Source organism: Apostichopus japonicus, chromosome 1, assembly GCF_037975245.1.
Source record: "Apostichopus japonicus isolate 1M-3 chromosome 1, ASM3797524v1, whole genome shotgun sequence".
NCBI lineage: Eukaryota > Metazoa > Echinodermata > Holothuroidea > Aspidochirotida > Stichopodidae > Apostichopus > Apostichopus japonicus.
The window spans coordinates 17,489,499-17,506,998 of NC_092561.1; the positions used below are offsets into that span (position 1 = coordinate 17,489,499).

The 17,500-nt window shown below is 35.7% G+C and overlaps 1 protein-coding gene across 1 annotated transcript in view; it reads left to right on the forward strand.

The window, feature by feature from the left end:
- Positions 1 to 17,500, forward strand: part of LOC139969525 (serine/threonine-protein kinase 33-like) — a 32,852-nt gene that overhangs the window by 3,523 nt on the left and 11,829 nt on the right. The window contains exons 2-6 of the mRNA XM_071974583.1: positions 5,567 to 5,868; positions 8,448 to 8,552; positions 15,261 to 15,399; positions 16,144 to 16,226; positions 16,835 to 16,922. Of these exons, the coding sequence (XP_071830684.1) occupies positions 5,656 to 5,868; positions 8,448 to 8,552; positions 15,261 to 15,399; positions 16,144 to 16,226; positions 16,835 to 16,922 (628 nt within the window). The 5' untranslated portion in view covers positions 5,567 to 5,655. The remainder of the gene's footprint in view (positions 1 to 5,566; positions 5,869 to 8,447; positions 8,553 to 15,260; positions 15,400 to 16,143; positions 16,227 to 16,834; positions 16,923 to 17,500) is intronic.

A 17,500-nucleotide genomic window follows, 5' to 3' on the forward strand; every position in this document is an offset into this window, starting at 1 on the left:
GTTACAGAAAGTCCTTGTTGGTTATTTTATGAGCAGTCCTATGCAAAACACCAGGTTACACCAAGGAGTTTCCATAGCAACACCATTTCTGTGTACACCATTTCTGTGTAGATAACTTGCCAGTACTGGCCTAGCTAGTAGCTAAGGTTATCACAGGTCATTTATCAGTTCCATCAGAGACTGTAATATAACCCTGTCATACGAAACTAGATCCAAGATGGTGTTTGACCAACAAAGCAAACTAAAGCTGTGAAACTACATGTCATCTGATCCATTGTTTAATTATCCTGCAGGTAACCTTGTCATAGCCAATAGTGAGAAGGAATAAAAACCAGAAAGCCCAAAAAAAAACATGGGCTGTCTGACCTCCTATAGGTAGATGACCTACAAATTGAAATTTTTCATAAAGGTGCCATTTTATGTTCAAAAAGGCTAATTGAATTCAGCACAAAAAATATGATCTTTGTTTTATTTCTTTATTTTTTTGTTTTGTTTAGTTACAGTACATTCTTTACACACCTTGAGTGTTTCAGCATGTTACCACAATAACAACAAATTCTCATGGATGCAAATAGTAACCGCGGTGATAAATTATAGGCTACTCTGGGCATCAATAAATACTGTCAGCATTTTATTGCTTGTGAAAATTAACAGCCCTTTTAAGGAATGTGACAAGTATTTTCAAATGTTTGCTCCAATCTAAGACAAGAGTTCTCAAAAATTGGTGGAACGTTGGAAAAAGCATATTATTGTAATTTCTGGATCAATTTAAAAGTACCTCACACAAACTTGATTGATATGAAACAACAAAAGGAAGGAAAAAAGTGTTTTGTATGTTTGTTCCAAATTTATTTCTTTGTATTACGAAGTGAGAAGGAGAGAGAAAATTTGATCAAGTTTAACTTTGAGGCCAGAGAGAGTTATAACTGTCATTATTAAATGCGCAATGCAGAGAATTTTGACATTTGCCAATTGTTGTGTCTGGAGTCAGTGAACCTGGTTGAGACTGGAATGTTAGTTTGAATTGCTGCAGACTGTGTTTTTCATATTAAAGCAGCATTTCGCGTTTGGTCGCCGTTTTCTACTTTTTTGACAAGTCCATCGAGATTTTAACATATATGAATCACAAAACAGCTAACTAAGATATTAGCCAAGTTTTTCCCTTCCAACAACGTTAATTGGTGAGTAATTAAGGATATTTGCAGATAATGAGAAAAGTGTCCACGACAAATTCCACACTTAAAATTAATCGCATACAGTTCCCCAAACCCACTAGTTTGAATTCAACCAATCAGAGATGCAGGTTTAGGTATGAGCCATTGCTAAAAATAGATTCAAGACTTTGCGTTGGTACAACCAGGGAGTTGTTATGGAACTCCCTGGTACAACTGTCATATAGACTGTACACAAATCACGCATGGTGTTGTATTACGTATTGGTCAATGGCGTTCGTAGTGTTTAAATATTCATATTATGGGCGAGGTTTATTGGGATCCCAACGGAAAATATCTTGGAGAAAAACAAAGTTGAAAGTTGCAAATTTTTCGACTTTTATACCACCATTTGAAGTAAGATTTGAACAGATAAGCTAGTTATGTATGTCGTTATGGTATTGTGGAATCAGTGAGGTTGAGAAAAATCATAGAAAAGGAAGCAAAATGCTGCTTTAAAATTTTTTCTGCAGATTTTGGTTGCACTCTTACCAAAGCTACTGAAATATCACACAAAATGAGGTTGGAGTTAAACCGAGGTGCAACCCAAAATTTGTTCATCTAATGAAAGTTGAAAGGTTGAAGGAAAAAAAAACAGAAGAATAAATTGAAAGAAATAAAAAAATCAACCTTGAAGAATAAATTTAGTCTAAATGACATGCCATTACCCAGGCAGTAATCATGTCTGTTCTTTCAAGTAAAGTTGAAAAACAATAGCCTATTTATATATCTTTTTAAATTAAAATGAACCAATAAGAAGCCCATTTAACCATATTGTTATTTAGCTACCACGTGAAGCAAATCAACTCAAAATCTGCAGGAAAATTTCTTCAATTATTGCAGTAATTATAATGGTAGTTAACTGTGACTTGTGGCGTAAGTTGCCTTAATTACTGTACATGAATATATGTGAAAGATATTTTATTGCTGAAATAGTCTGTACAATTTTTGCGAATGCTATATAAAGTAAACAGTTACTGTACGTGCGGCTAAAGTTACATGTAAAAGAATAATTTGTTGATATTTTATCGACCAAGCGGATAAAGGCGGTGGCATTCGAAGCTATGACGCTTAGCAATTTTGAGGTTCTGGGTTAGTAAGGTGGGTTTTCCATCCAAGAGCAATCTACGGTTTCCCCATCAGAAATGACTATCCAAATTGATGGAAAAGGTTCCAAATTTGAGTTAAAAATGTTGCATTGGAAGCCACCCGATGTGAAAGTTGTAATCCATAAGCCCTTGCAGGCTTCTTCCATATTCGTGGTGGCTTAAAGCAGCATTTTGCGTTTGGTCGCCGTTTTCTACTTTTTTGACATGTCCATCGAGTTTTTTACATATCAATCACAAAACAACAAACTAAGATATCAGCCAAGTTTTTCCCTGCCAACATTGTTAATTGGCGAGTAATTTAGGATAATTGCAGAAAATGAGAAAAGTATCCGCGACAAAATACCACATTTAAAATTAATCGCATACAGTTCCCCAAACCCACTAGTTTGAATTCAACCAATCAGAGATGCAGGTTTAGTTATGAGCCGTTGCTAAAAATAGATTCAAGACTTTGCGTTGGTACAACCAGGGAGTTGTTATGGAACACCCTGGTACAACTGCCATATAGACTGTACACAAATCACGCATGGTGTTGTATTACGTATTGGTCAATGGCGTTCGTAGTGTTTAAATGGGCGAGGTTTATTGGGATCCCAACGGAAAATATCTTGGAGAAAAACAAAGTTGAAAGTTGCAAATTTTTCGACTTTTATGCCACCATTTGAAGTAAGATTTAAATAGATAAGCTAGTTATGTATGTCGTTATGGCATAGTGGAGTCAGTGAGGTTGAGAGATATCGTAGAAAAGGACGCAAAATGCTGCTTTAAAGCATGGTAGAAATAACTGCCTGCCTGATTATTGTTATTGATATTATTATAATTTTATTGCCTGTATCGACACAGCCTTAGAGCGAGCGAGTTTAAATTATAGCCGTACTACTGTTGAATTGATCAGCCATAACGTTCGATACAGTATACAGGTATTTACAGTAATTGACTGTTCTGAGAGGCAGCTGTTGACAGTACCATCAGATCCTTGGTATTTGTATGTGTTGCAATACTGTATCTAAGTTTGTTAGTTTTTTCACCATTAGGAGTGTGCAGCTAACTGGTGTGAGAATCAATAAAAGATAAAATCTTGACTGTTGAATAGGACACAAGCATGGCATTTGCTCAAACAAACACTAACCAGTAAATCAAACACAGGGGTGGATAATGTGTATGGCCTGATAGGTTAGAGAAATCGATAAAACAGAGGGTTGGATATAAGGGGAGTATCTTTTTAGCAGTATGGACAATTAAGGAACCACTCATGTTCCAGAGGGGAAAGCACTGTTACCGTAGGTTACGCTGGGACTTTTCAATTGAACGTATGTGGTCAATATTCAACAGGTATCTAAATTTAGATAATGTTAGCATTGAGCAATAAACTCAACTCTATGCATTTGCTCTAAAGGTCATCAAAAATCTTTTAAAGATAAATGCGTACAGTAGGATCATGTCTCCGATTGGGATGTTCCAATTATCTGTAGGGGTTATTTTACAGCAACAAATATTCTTTGTTGTTTGATATTACACCTGACTACTGTAACTGAGTAAAACTCTCTTATAAACATTGAATTATTCAAAGTTAATTAAAACAATCAAGGAAGGGATTCTGCGAAGGGTCTCAAAATAAATTGGGCAATTTGACAAAACAACTTTGTTGCTGTAAAATACCCCTGATAGATAAATGGAACAATCCTACCCAGGAAATAAGAGACTTGATACAAATGTTATCAAATTGATCAGATTATTCTGACACATATACTGTGCAAGGTTGCCTACTGTATAGTACCAAAATTCAGAATGGGAGGGGAAGAGGTGGGGGGCAGGGGAAGAGAGGAGGGTTGGGAGGATGGGCAGAGGCACCCTCAGAATTATTGTCACAGTGCAGAAATTTTCAAGCAGGCATTGTGCCATGATATGGGAGATGAGTAGGCAATTTCAATACAACTGAACTTTTGTCTTATTTCTGCCATCCCCCTTCCCCCACGTCTCCAATATACCAAGTCTGTGCCATAGTCCTTGCAGTGAACCCCCTCTCCCACACCTCCTTCCCCAAATCTCCCATTTACCAAATCTGTGTCATTGTCCCTTTTGTGTTACTCCCACCCGTCCTACCCCACATCTCCCATTTACCAAATGTGTGTCATGGTCCCAGTAGTGTAGCTACTGTACAGTATATATTCAGAAATAACTCTCTATTTTTGGTAGTTTATGAGCGCTGTACATAAATAAAGTTAAATCCACAGGGTGAATTGTTATAATAAAGAACATCAAAGAAGGGTGAAATCTAAAATAATAAGACACTCCATCATATCCTTGACAGATATTGGGGACATGCTGGTATGCAGCCTTCACTTTTGAAAGTTGGTATTCTGTTTCCATTGCCAGTTACTGTCAGCAGAGACTGCCATTGAGTGTCTTTATTTTAACAGTTTTTCATAGAAGAGTGCGGATGCATTGCTAATTAACCGTAGCCTGCCTTGACCTTTTGAACCCTGAAGTGGTTAGCTCAGAGCAACATTTTTGATAAAAAAAGAAAAGAAAAAATGTTTCCTGAAATGAATTCAAGATGACATGAGTTTACAACATTCTTGTGATGGACAGAACCAGGAACATGGCAGCTGGATTTCACTAATCTGGTCTCATTCTGTCAAACATTTGTTGAATTTTGTTCGGTAGTTGTGGAATGCCTGGTGAATCAAGTGATGGGAAGGTTTTGTTTATACTGAATTGTGATGGGCTAAATATGATGGGTACCATATTGGTATAAATTCGTTTTTCTTGATTGGATTTTTTGGGTACCTACAGTAACTCAAATTTATGCATAAAGGGTGTGAAGACTCGCGCAAAGAGAAACGTCTAATGCCGGTAATCTGACCTAGTTTCGAATGAGGTGTAACAGAAGTGTTAGACACCACCATTGATCCCAGAAAATACACACACAGCTACCGTCGGTAATTAGACACTAGTATACAGTCAGTACATACAGCTGCGTTCAATACCCACAGCACAGTGTATAAATGATACAGCGATGGACATCTCAGGTCCAGCTAAAGATAACAAGGTATCACGTTTCATTACTGTCTGCATTTTGTAGCGACACAAACAAAACGTCACTTGCAAGCAACAGGGAGTTAACTTTTTCAGATGGCCGCACGAGGTTTGGGGCTAGTCTTCAATGCCTTTAAATAATTCTCACATGGAACTGTGTCACAGGGTCTGTACAAACATTTCTTGCTTTCGTTTTTGCTTTCGCAGGTTGTTTATGATGACTTCATATCGTCTCACCGTGTCTTGAATTCAGACAACGGAAGGAGGATGAGTCTTCGATAACAGAGAGCGTATGTATGCCTTCCAAAATGTCATCCTGGAACACCCAGGCAGTGAACTTGGACAAGTCTAGAGTCGTTAGGCACACCAGAATCGACGACGAGAGTGCCATCGAGAAGACCTACACCATCGGCAGCAAGCTCGGTTCGGGGAGCTTCGGCGTGGTGAAGACCGCCACGCACCTGGAAACCGGCAAAAAATGGGCCATTAAAATTGTGAATAAGGAAAAGGTATGGCAATATTTGTTGAAATAAAGTGGAAAATCATTGATATAGTCGTTGCGTTGTTTTGTGGGCACCTGTGCGTATCGTTTTGTAATAGAACGATTGAGATCGATTGCAAATGCGATGAAACAAATTTTTATTTTATTTTGTTCACCATGTTGAAGTGGGGGTTTAGGATTACGTTGCTTTAGCCATAGTGTAGCATTTTGAAGGGTTGGGACACTTTCTTAGTTTCTTAAATGAAAGTGTTTTCTTTAAATGGTAGTTATATCTTAAATGTCTTGCAACTTACAAAAAGTATCGAACAACAACTGCGCTCTTGTCTCAAATGTTTGTTGTTTATGAACAACAATGATATGTATCCAGTCCTCAAAATTCAGGCCATTTACTGGCTCATTGCAAATGGATTTCGCCTTCTGACAGTTCTTTCAAGAAAAGATATAGTTTTTGCATTTTTAAAACATGTTAAAAACATATACATGAAATTCAATACATTTACAGATATAAATATGTGGAAGTGGGAACATGATTCTAACATGTGGAATTTTAAAGTAGTTGTATTCTTGATCACGTGGCTGAAATTCTGAAATTTTATGGCCTAATATCAACAGGAAATGAAGGTAATATCTGCCTTCAAAACTCACCCATGTAAAATATGATTTATATACCCTGAGCTTGGCAGACTTTGAATGGTTTTTGTTGGAAAATCTTGTAAAATATCATTACCAATATAGCTTGGCAGATTTTGAATGTATTTTGTCGGAAAATGCTGAAAGCCGGAAAAGATTTTAGAACTAAATGGCGACTTCACCCAAATATTTGTTCCTTTTCAACTACTGTAGGCATTGATGGCATTTCAAGATGAAAATTTCAGACAAGTGTCATCCACAGATTAGCACACACACATTGTGTATCCTACTACTGTATGTACAGTACTGTAGTCTGCGGTGTGTACATAATATTTATAGGAGATAATATGGTTGGCCTTGGCACCCATGCTCTACTCATTGTTTCCAGAGAGACCCAATTGTCAAGCCAGTTTAACAAACCTTGTCATGCATCGGTTATTACAACAGAATGTATTGATTGAAAAGTTTGGCTCCATTGAGCCAACTGGGAATTACTCAAGATAAAATTACACTTACAGTATGTGCACTTCTCTGAAGACACACCCTGCTAGAATTCTTCACCCAAACATGGTTTATAAAAATGAGGGAGTAATTAATTGATTTGATTCCATTCTGAATATTTCTTCACACAGACACTGCAGGGTTTCCCTGGGATGAATGAGCATAAATGTGGGGGGGATACATTGGGGGGGGTCTGGGAGCTTGGTTGCCCGGAAAATGTTATTACAAATCCTAGAATGTCAATCATAAAAATAAATTTGATAAGAATGCTACATGCTAAATAGGCAGAAGAACTTGTTATTTGTTGCTATAATTAATGTTCTCTGCCAATTTTTCAATATCAGATGATGGCATGGGTTGAAAAAAGTTGGATTGCAACCAAAGTATTCTTGATTCCTTCTCTGAAACAGCGAGGTGGCGTGGATGTTGGTAATATTTTTGGCGAGGCGGTCGCTTAAAACAGAGCCACTGGCCACCTCATAAATAAATATGAGGGGAAACCCTGACACAGTATCGTAGCAGTGTACACCACCTGAAAACTACAGTACAAGGAAAAAGTTTCAAATTTTTAAAATTTTGTTAACTCATCGATTGAAACAAAATTTGGCTAGTCAAACTAAAGACCCTATTGTGCATTATGATGTGATTTTTAATAATGCCTCATAGCATTAAAAAGAATAGAATAAAGCCAATTTCAAATTTGTGTAACAATGGCAGGTTTGTTTTGTACCTTGAACATAATGAAACACTGCATGGTTGGTTTCTTGAGACGGGTACTAAATGTACACTATGGGAATTAAATCTTGAATGTTTAATGTGGTGGTTTGTAGGAATGTTATGTGGAACATTCAACAGACAGACCTTTAGAACAGTTGGCAAGCCTGTCCAATCCTTCACCTTTCATATTCTGTAAGATAAACCAGCAATATTATATAAACAAAATTTTCATTCCAAATGGGAAATGTGACATGTTTCATGTTCTTAGATAACACGAAAGGTTGAAGACTTGGTCCCAGTCTAAATATGATGTCATCATTAAGTCACATGTGCCATTTTTATTTTTTTTATTTTTTACCTTTATTTATTACAATGCATATTTTTCTGTAACAGAGATATAGGTTTGGTAAATGCTGAATCTTAAATATGAAAATTCTTAACATGACTTAATAATGGTAAAACGGTTTCACTATCAACACAGATTATTGATATTATTCTACCTTGAAAAGTAAAGAGAGAAAAGTATTTTAAGTTTGCAGATCCTTACATGACATCACAGAATGACATCACAAAACATCACAGAATGACATCACAGAATGACATCACATGACATCACAAAATGACAGCTCCAGGACGAGACTATTATACTAGGATTTTTCCTCAAATGGAGAGATTTTTCTTAGTAACAGTTCTTTTCTCTCGTGTTTTACATAATTGTATTTGCTCTCTGTCCTTCAGGCTGGCAGCTCGGCAGTGGTGCTTCTGGAACGGGAAGTTGCAATCTTAAAGAAAGTGAATCATCCGAACATTATCCATTTAGAGGAGGTCTTCGAGACGTCTAAGGTACAGTAAATATTTACAGAGTCAAATTTATCAGAGAAAAAAAAAACATGCAATGAAAACAAATTCATAAAAATACAGTCAGTAGAAGATTGCTTGCAACTTTGTACAAGGCCCTTCTCTGTTCAGTAGAAAAGGAGAAAGTGAGGTCATAATTATACTGAATGGCTCGACTGATGCTGGGATGTCACATATTTCATGTGGTGGACCATATTAGGCCGAGATGTCGCAGTGACATCACAAATATTTAAATGGTGGACCATATTAAGCTAAGATGATACTGTTTTGTTCCACCCATGCAGGGACATCACACATTTACATACATGAGGGACCATGTAAGGCCAAGATGATACTTTGTAATATCCCACATATTTATTTGGTAGACCATATTAGGCCAAGATGATACTGTGTGATATCACACATATTTATATGGTGGACCATATTAGGCCAAGATGATACTGTGTGATATCACACATATTTATATGGTGGACCATATTAGGCTAAGATGATACTGTGTGATATCACACATATTTATATGGTGGACCATATTAGGCTAAGATGATAATGTGTGGCTCCACCCATGCAAGGGACACCACACATTAGACACATTTCATATGACCAGTGGACCATATTAGGCTGAGATGATACTGTGTGACATCACACATACATGGTAGACCATATTAGGCTAAGATGATCTGTGTGATATCACACATATGGGTGTTTATTTTTTTATGGGTACCAACTTGTGACATTGATACCAAAATTTCAAAATAAGTTGATGCCATAAAATAGTGACTCATTCTAGAGTTCAGTATGTGCAATTGATAATTTACAAGCAATTTTTGAGTTCAGGTCAACCTTATGTGCACAGTCACAACTTTAAATTTGACGTTTCGGATATGGTTCCACGTGTAAGTGGGACACCAAAGTGACTTGAAATTCCTGTTAGTAGTTACAAGCAGGTTGCACTTCTGAAACTTTTATCACTATTGAACTTTGCAATGAATACCGCTTGAATAAATCAGCACTTGACAGTTCTTGCTTGAATGTGAAAAACAAATTAGTGATGATAACGAAATTGAAATTGGCAATAATGTGGTTTTCCCCATACGTTATAAATATTTATTTCATTTTGAGTAAACAATAGCCTTCAGTTCAATGAAAAACACTTTTGTACATTGCAAAGAAGTTCTTTCACTACATATATCCATTTCATAGAACCATCTACAAGAATCTTTCAGCAGATAAGACCAACTATCAAGATTCCCCGTGTAAGTGGGACACAAAATATTTGGTGTCCTGCTTACATATGGAACAACTACCATCGATCAAGTTTATATTTGCATAACATCCAACACAATATTAAATATCACTAGCAGTAACAAGAAACAATTCATTAGCAGTGTCTACATGGTAACTAGATACAAGTCTGAACTTGATATCCAGAATTAATATAACTGGAACACACTGTATACTGCACTGAAATCCGAAAAGGAAGTCATGCTGACCATAAGTCAGGTAAGTTTGGTATATTGTATTAATTCCTTACTAGAAGAACCATCCCACAGAAATCAAAACCATTGCAGTGTTTCCTTAGCTAAGTACACTGGTTAATAGAGAGGTGGGTATGAGGAGGAGGAGGGGAAGGGGGTCAATTTTTATCAACCTGCATACATTGTTACATAGCTTCCTATTTACTGTACAGTAAGGTGTACAGTACACTAACAAAAAATTGTACGCAAACAAGGCTTGAGAGTGGACGGTTTTCTTTCTTCTTACAAACAAACAATTAAACTCCAACCTTTAAAAAACAATTGAGAATATTAAAATGTAATAATATGAACTTTCACTATTAAACTTGCCAAGTAAAGTGCAAAGTTTTTCATACGATAATATACTCGCTATCAATTAACTAACAAAGTTTGTCCTTTATTTTCAAATTTAAATTCATTTTCATGCAGTTTCCACAGACATCAAACAAGGCTTGAGAGTGGACGGTTTACTTTCTTCAATAACATTTAAACTCCAACATTTAAATTTTTTTTAGAATATTAAAATGCAATTATGAACTTTCACTTTGAAACTTGCCAATTAAAAGTGCAGTTTTGTCATATGATAATACACTCACTTTCAATTAACTAACAAAGTAAGTCCTTTATTTTCAAATTTAAATTCATGTTGAGGCAGTTTCAACAAACAGATCTACTTTTTTCTTGTAAATAACTCAAACAGTAACTTTATTAATTTGAAAATATGGAATCGTGCAAAGAAAACACTTGCCACTAATAAGTCTTCTTTTAATGCATTTTCCAACAAGAAATCCATACAAAATAACTTTCTGACCTATGGCTACCAATTAATAACTTTATGCCTCCACCCACCTAAATTATCAGCTACATTCAACTGCTTAATCATTTTTAGATTCATCAAGATGAAGAATTACAAAACTCAGTAAAAGTTACTTTTGAATGCCATTGCAATGCATCACACACATACATACACACATCATCACCATTGCATAGATCATGTGGACTTTGGCATGGAATAAAAAGTGGGAAATTGATTACTAGACTTCATGCTGAACTTTCATTTTCATTTCATTATACAGAGCATCAACCTTTGCTTGACCAACAATCGCAAAAGGCCCATTTCCAATCATGTGAAGTGGCCCATGAATAACATACTTTCCATGAATTTTCTCACTGTAAGGCCTTTTTGGCCAATCATTTATCATGCTCTTTGCGTTTCGCACCCTGTGCAGGAATTTACAGATAAAGAAATCCCCGTCTAAATCAACAAATTTTCCAACATAGTACTCGTTGTCATAAAATACTGCATAGTATTTTTCTTTTTCCATGGTGATGCCCCGTTGATGTGGTCCAATCTTATATCTAGTCATTTGAGGGTCAGCAATGACTTCTGCAGAAGTATTAGGAGGAGCATCATGAGTCTTGGAGTTGCTGGGAGTAACATCATCATGACCACAGTCTGCCGGCTTTACGAGGCGAACCCGAAGATTAAATGGCAGTGGCATATTTCACCACAAACTACTTGCAATGCAATAAAAAATGTAGCAGATCAAATAAAGTCCTTATTACATCATAAAAAAAATCAAAAAAGATCACAAAAAACTGAGAGGATTGCTTCCTGGGCAGCTGGGGGATAAAAAAAATAAAATGGGGGGGGGTAGAGCAATACTGTATAGACTTTCTCAACCTGCTCATTTCTGCCAGGGCACTTAACTATGCTAAAAAATGTAGCAGATCAAATAAAGTCCTTATTACATCATGAAAAAAATCAAAAAAGATCACAAAAAACTGAGATTGCTTCCTGGGCAAGGGGATCAAAAAATAAAATGGGGGGGGGGGGTAGAGCAATACTGTATAGACTTGAAAAAGATCAGCTTCAAATAATCAACACTTGACAGTTGTACTATTTTTATTAGGCCTTTTATTATTTTTCAAGGTGAGGAGGGGGGGGGGGGTGGGGAGGAACCTATGATAGCCCATGTCATAGACAGTTCTCTGGTTAGATCCTCGATGCCTGTTTGTTGAGCTCATCCTTTCTCAACCTGCTCATTTCTGCCAGGGCACTTATTAACTATGCTATCCTAATCATAGCCTAATGTTATACTTATAGCTATGTGTATCTTAACACTGGGCTTAATAACGTTAGGCTAGGCTTATACGTCTATGAAGTGAAAATAAAGGTATTAAAAAGATTTAGGCAAAGAATACTGAGCTATAACACCAAACAGACCAAATTCCATACTGTTCGCTTCACAAAAGATGCCTAAAATCAACGAGAGTTTCTCATCGTAACAACGTTATATAGGCTCGGACCTAGGCCTAGCCTACACAACATTTTGGTGTCCTGCAACGAACGTTACGTTGTTACCAGTATTATTCCATCAATTCAATTATAATGAACGACAAAGCGTTTTAATCAGCTTAAAATGTGTTTGAAGCTACTTCGCGGAAAATATCCTACACATTATCCAACTCAGCCGCGCTTCGAACGTTGCATTTTAATATACGCTTGCAGTAATTAACAGTTTTGTTTACATCGTAAGTTCAGGACACGAACACCATAGTGTCACATTTAACAGCAACACTACATTGTGAAAGTAACCTTAGGATACCTCCGAGATAAACGATTACGTGAGGGACTTTGACTTCAGTATTAACCTCGATCTAAATGTTTTGCATAGTTTAAGCTCCAAAAAAATAATTCTCACCAATTTTTCTGCCACAGAAAGTTGTCACAACGTAAAATTAGCTACATCGTAAAAGTTAGGACACGAAATAAAACTTCAGCATTTGTTTTCGTCTGCTACCATTTGTGTCTACGTAAAAGCGGGAATTCCCTCATCTACATCCGGGACATTGAATTAGCAGACGATAGTAAGCTTTACGCAATGTGTTAGTAAATACTGATCACTGAAGTTTATAACAACGTAAAATATTTTTAGGACACGAAATGAAAGACTAAAAGTTTCACCTGTTTATTTTCGAGACACTTTTAGCAATACCGTAACATTGTTTTCATTTATAGTATTGTTTGTCATCATTAACTCTTAAGCAGATAAAACAATGTAGTACATGCCTTTTATTTCCAATTATACATGGTGGAAAACTGATGTTCCCTACGTAAGTGTTAAGGACACGAAAACTTACGTCGTAAGTTGCAAAGTGATCAATTCACTGCATAACGAACACGAACCAATATAAAGCGAAATTTCGAATAACGTGAAGGAGACCTAGGTTTTTATTTACTTCGAACAAATAATCGACGAATTTACCCTGTAATGATAAAATACAGCATATTTAATAACAACTGTTGAAATGTCACAGATAAACAGCAAAAAATGATGGGACACCATTAAAAAATCTACAAAAAAAACATGGTTGTCAACACATTTATTTTTTTGTGTTGGTACCATAACAAAGACATATTAATGCACATAAATATTTACCACATGAATAATTCATTGCAACTTAGTAGTGAGAAAGGATTAGTACACAAGGAAAGTGGTGCCTTAAACAGCATTGGTACCCATAAAAAAATAAACACCCATATTTATATGTTTGACCATATTAGGCTAAGATGATACTGTGATACTGTTTGGCTTCACCCATGCAGGGACATCACACACTTCAAACATGTTGAACCATATTGTCACCATTGATATGGACTATATTCATCCCAACTGTAACTTCCCAGTTTTCATAATCTTGAAGTTAAGATTTTAAAGCTTGTTAAGCTTTTTAATTACAAGCTCAGTGATTGTCTTGCATATATATATGGTAGTCATGTTGAGCATTTATAAGTGTACAGTAGGTAGTGTCACTTGATTTGAGCTGAGCTGCTAACAAGAATCATTGCCCTTCAAAGAGTTTTGTGCCGAATAAACATTGCAGGTTAATTGACACTGTCAAATGTGAAAGTCACTTCTTGTACATAGTTACCACTTCCAGACAACCTGCTGTGAAGTTGTGGTACGTGTTAGCCCACCTGCTGTGAAAAAAAAGATACTAAAATTGTAAGACAATGAAAAGCATGTTAAACATTTTGTTGTTGTCAAAATTGCTATCCAGCTTTCACCGGTAACAGTTATCTTGTTGATCAATGAAAGAAAAAAATAAGAAATAGGAAATTTAATTACAGACGGTGTGAACATGATTACATACATGATATTTTGATTAATGTATCAAATTGAATTGTCAAATGTGAAAAGATTAATGTTGTTTGTGTTCCATTACCATGGAAATGAAATCATGGTTGCTAGGGAATGCGTAATGATCATGTGACATTAGTCGATGCTGTCAATTTAAAGACGGAACAACCAATCTGTATTAAAGGCATTGAAGACTCGCCCCAAACCGCGTGCGGCCATCTGAAAAAGTTAACTTTCTGTTGCTTGCAAGTGACGTTTTGTTCGTGTCGCTACAAAATGCAGACAGTAATGAAACGTGATACCTTGTTATCTTTAGCTGGACCTGAGATGTCCATTGCTGTATCATTTGTACTGTGCTGCACATGGGGTATTTACCACAGCTATATGTACTGACTGTACACTAGTGTCTAATTACCGAAGGTAGCAAGCTGTGTGTGTATATTCTGGGATCGATGGTGGTTTCTAACACTTCTGTTACACCTCATTCGAAACTAGGTCAGATTACCAGCATTAGACGTTTCATTTTGCTTGAGTCTTCACACCCTTTAAGCCCAGAATTGGCAGGATAACTTAAATAAGATTAGATACATTGCTTACAAAATGTTTCTATCTTGTGGATATATTTCATCTGAAAAGAATCCTTCAGGGGTAGACCTTTTTGAACGCGCAATTTAGGTTATTAGGATCTAACCATCATAGTGAATAATGTGGACTGTGACTGGTGAAGTTTGCACAAGTTGAAGCAAGGAACACCTCTGTGACTTCATGGAGGTACATCAACAACGTAATTACGTTTGGACCTTGGCATATGGTTTGAATTTAGATTACTTGTCAATATCTGTTGAGTTCTGACCTACATTTATTTTTAACACCCTTATTTTTTTTTAATATTATATTATTTTTTATATTTTTTATATATATATATATATATATATATATTTTTTATTTTTTTATTTTTATTTTTTCATTATATTTTTTATTGTTATTAATATTATTTTTTTAATATTATATTATTTTATCTTAATACCCTCCAGAGGATGTACCTGGTGATGGAGTTATGCAGTCAAGGAGAGTTGAATTCCCTTTACAAAGAAAAAGAGGCTCTCCCCGAAGAGGAAGCTAAGGCGGTCATAAAAAGACTGGCTAAAGCAGTGTCTTACCTCCATAAAAATGGTATGTTCCCAGTACATGCATCTACTATATATGTTGTACTGTACATTACTACAATATATTAAATGGTATAGACCCTACAGATTCATACATATTCATACATATTCAGCATATGCTCTTTATTTAATGGTTTGTGTCCAATATATGTACAGTACAACACCTTGTATGTTCCAGCAGAAAGCTGTGCACTCTTAACTTGACCTGTATTAAAATGGTATGTTCTGTATCGATTCTTGCACTTTTAATTAGTGCTATTTTATGTAATTGTCCCAACTGGGTGTGAGTTAATTTGATTTGTGAACTTTTATGGACTTATTCCAGTTAATGTCCGTTTGTTAGAACAGACCTCTTGTGCATCACAGTTTGGAATAACATTAGGAGGTGATATTTCTTGGGTAAAAATTTTGCTAATTAGCAATAAAATAGTCTTACATATTTTTCTTAAATTGTTCAAAGTTAAAATACCATTTAAAGTAGGGTTCCTTAAGTTCACTAGTTTTTCATTTCCAGTAATGATTTTTTTTTGAGAATTTCCAACTTTGAATATATAATAATTTAAGTTTTGAGATGTTTCTTAATGAAGATTCATTTATACGGTGCTTTGAAGAGGATTTTCTAGTTTATTTGCTTGTAATAGTCCAAAGATTTCTTAAAATTGCTAGACTTGTCTGCAACACAGGAGTTACGAACCTCAACAAACTGGTGGTACGAATTATTAATCATTGTTTTCTCGTTTCTTTATTTCAGATATAGTTCATCGTGATATAAAACTTGAAAATATTTTATTGAGTACAAATCCGTCTAATCCTGAAGATAAACTTAATATCAAGGTAAAGCGATGAAAGGTTTTTTATTTACTTACATGTCTCACCACAAACCCAGCACTCTTGTTTCTCATTCTACCACCTAAATTGTATAAAAGAGTTGTATAAAAAAGTTTTCATACAGGAAGTATTGTTTTGGGTTCACCATGTCATACCATCAATTGTTTCAACTGTTTTATGCCAAGTCCAATTAGTATACTTATTAATTTCGGTGTTTGTTTTGTTTTTCGTTGTTGATTATTTTTTGATTAGCTGTTTGAAATGCATTCACTGCCAAATGAACCAAAGTCTTATAGCAAAGCAAGGATACCTCATTTATTGTGTTAGATGATTTTTAAATAAAAATGTGATGAATGTATGTTCAGCACTGTTGTTCCAGTTAAAACCATTTGTGTACCAATAACTTAATAACTGAGAAAATAATAAATGAGAAAATAGACACAAGTTTTCATGCAGTAGGTTGTTTTCGAGATCTTTCAAATGTTTATATTGTGTTTGTCAATCTGAGAGAGATGTGCTTTTTTATGCAAGTTAGACAAAACAAATTGCCAATTGCCGACTTGTAATTAGACCTCTGTTTTCATCTTTCATCTTTCATGTTTTCATCTTCACAGCTTACAGATTTTGGTCTTTCAGTAGTAAAAGGAGGTGTTGGTAGTGATTCCATGATACAGAGTATGTGTGGTACTCCTATGTATATGGGTAAGTGATTCTATGATACATAGTATGCATGGTACTCCTATGTATATGGGTAAGTGATTCTATGATACATAGTATGCATGGTACTCCTATGTATGTGGGTAAGTGATTCTATGATACAGAGTACTGTATGTGTGGTACTCCTATGTATATGGGTAAGTGATTCTATGATACTGTACATAGTATGCATGGTACTCCTATGTATGTGGATAAGTGATTCTGGGACATGGTATGTGTATATGGGTTAGTGATTCTGAGAAATTTGGTATGTGTGGTACTCCTATGTATGTGGGTAAGTGACCCAGTTCGAGTCACTCCAAGATTAATGTATGTCTTCTAGTTACAGAGTTGTTGACAATTGACAATTCATAATCATGGACATTAAATATGAATCTAAGAGACTGACTTTGGTCAGCTTGCGGCTTTGATAAGCCAATGAGGCTTCTTCGCGAGTTCCTGCTTGCAGGAGGATCTCAAATACATACATGCATACTCTATGATACAGATTATGTGTGGTACCCCATTGTATGTGGGAAGGGAATGCAACGTTAAAGCTGATCGGTATATGCCCCAAATTCAGC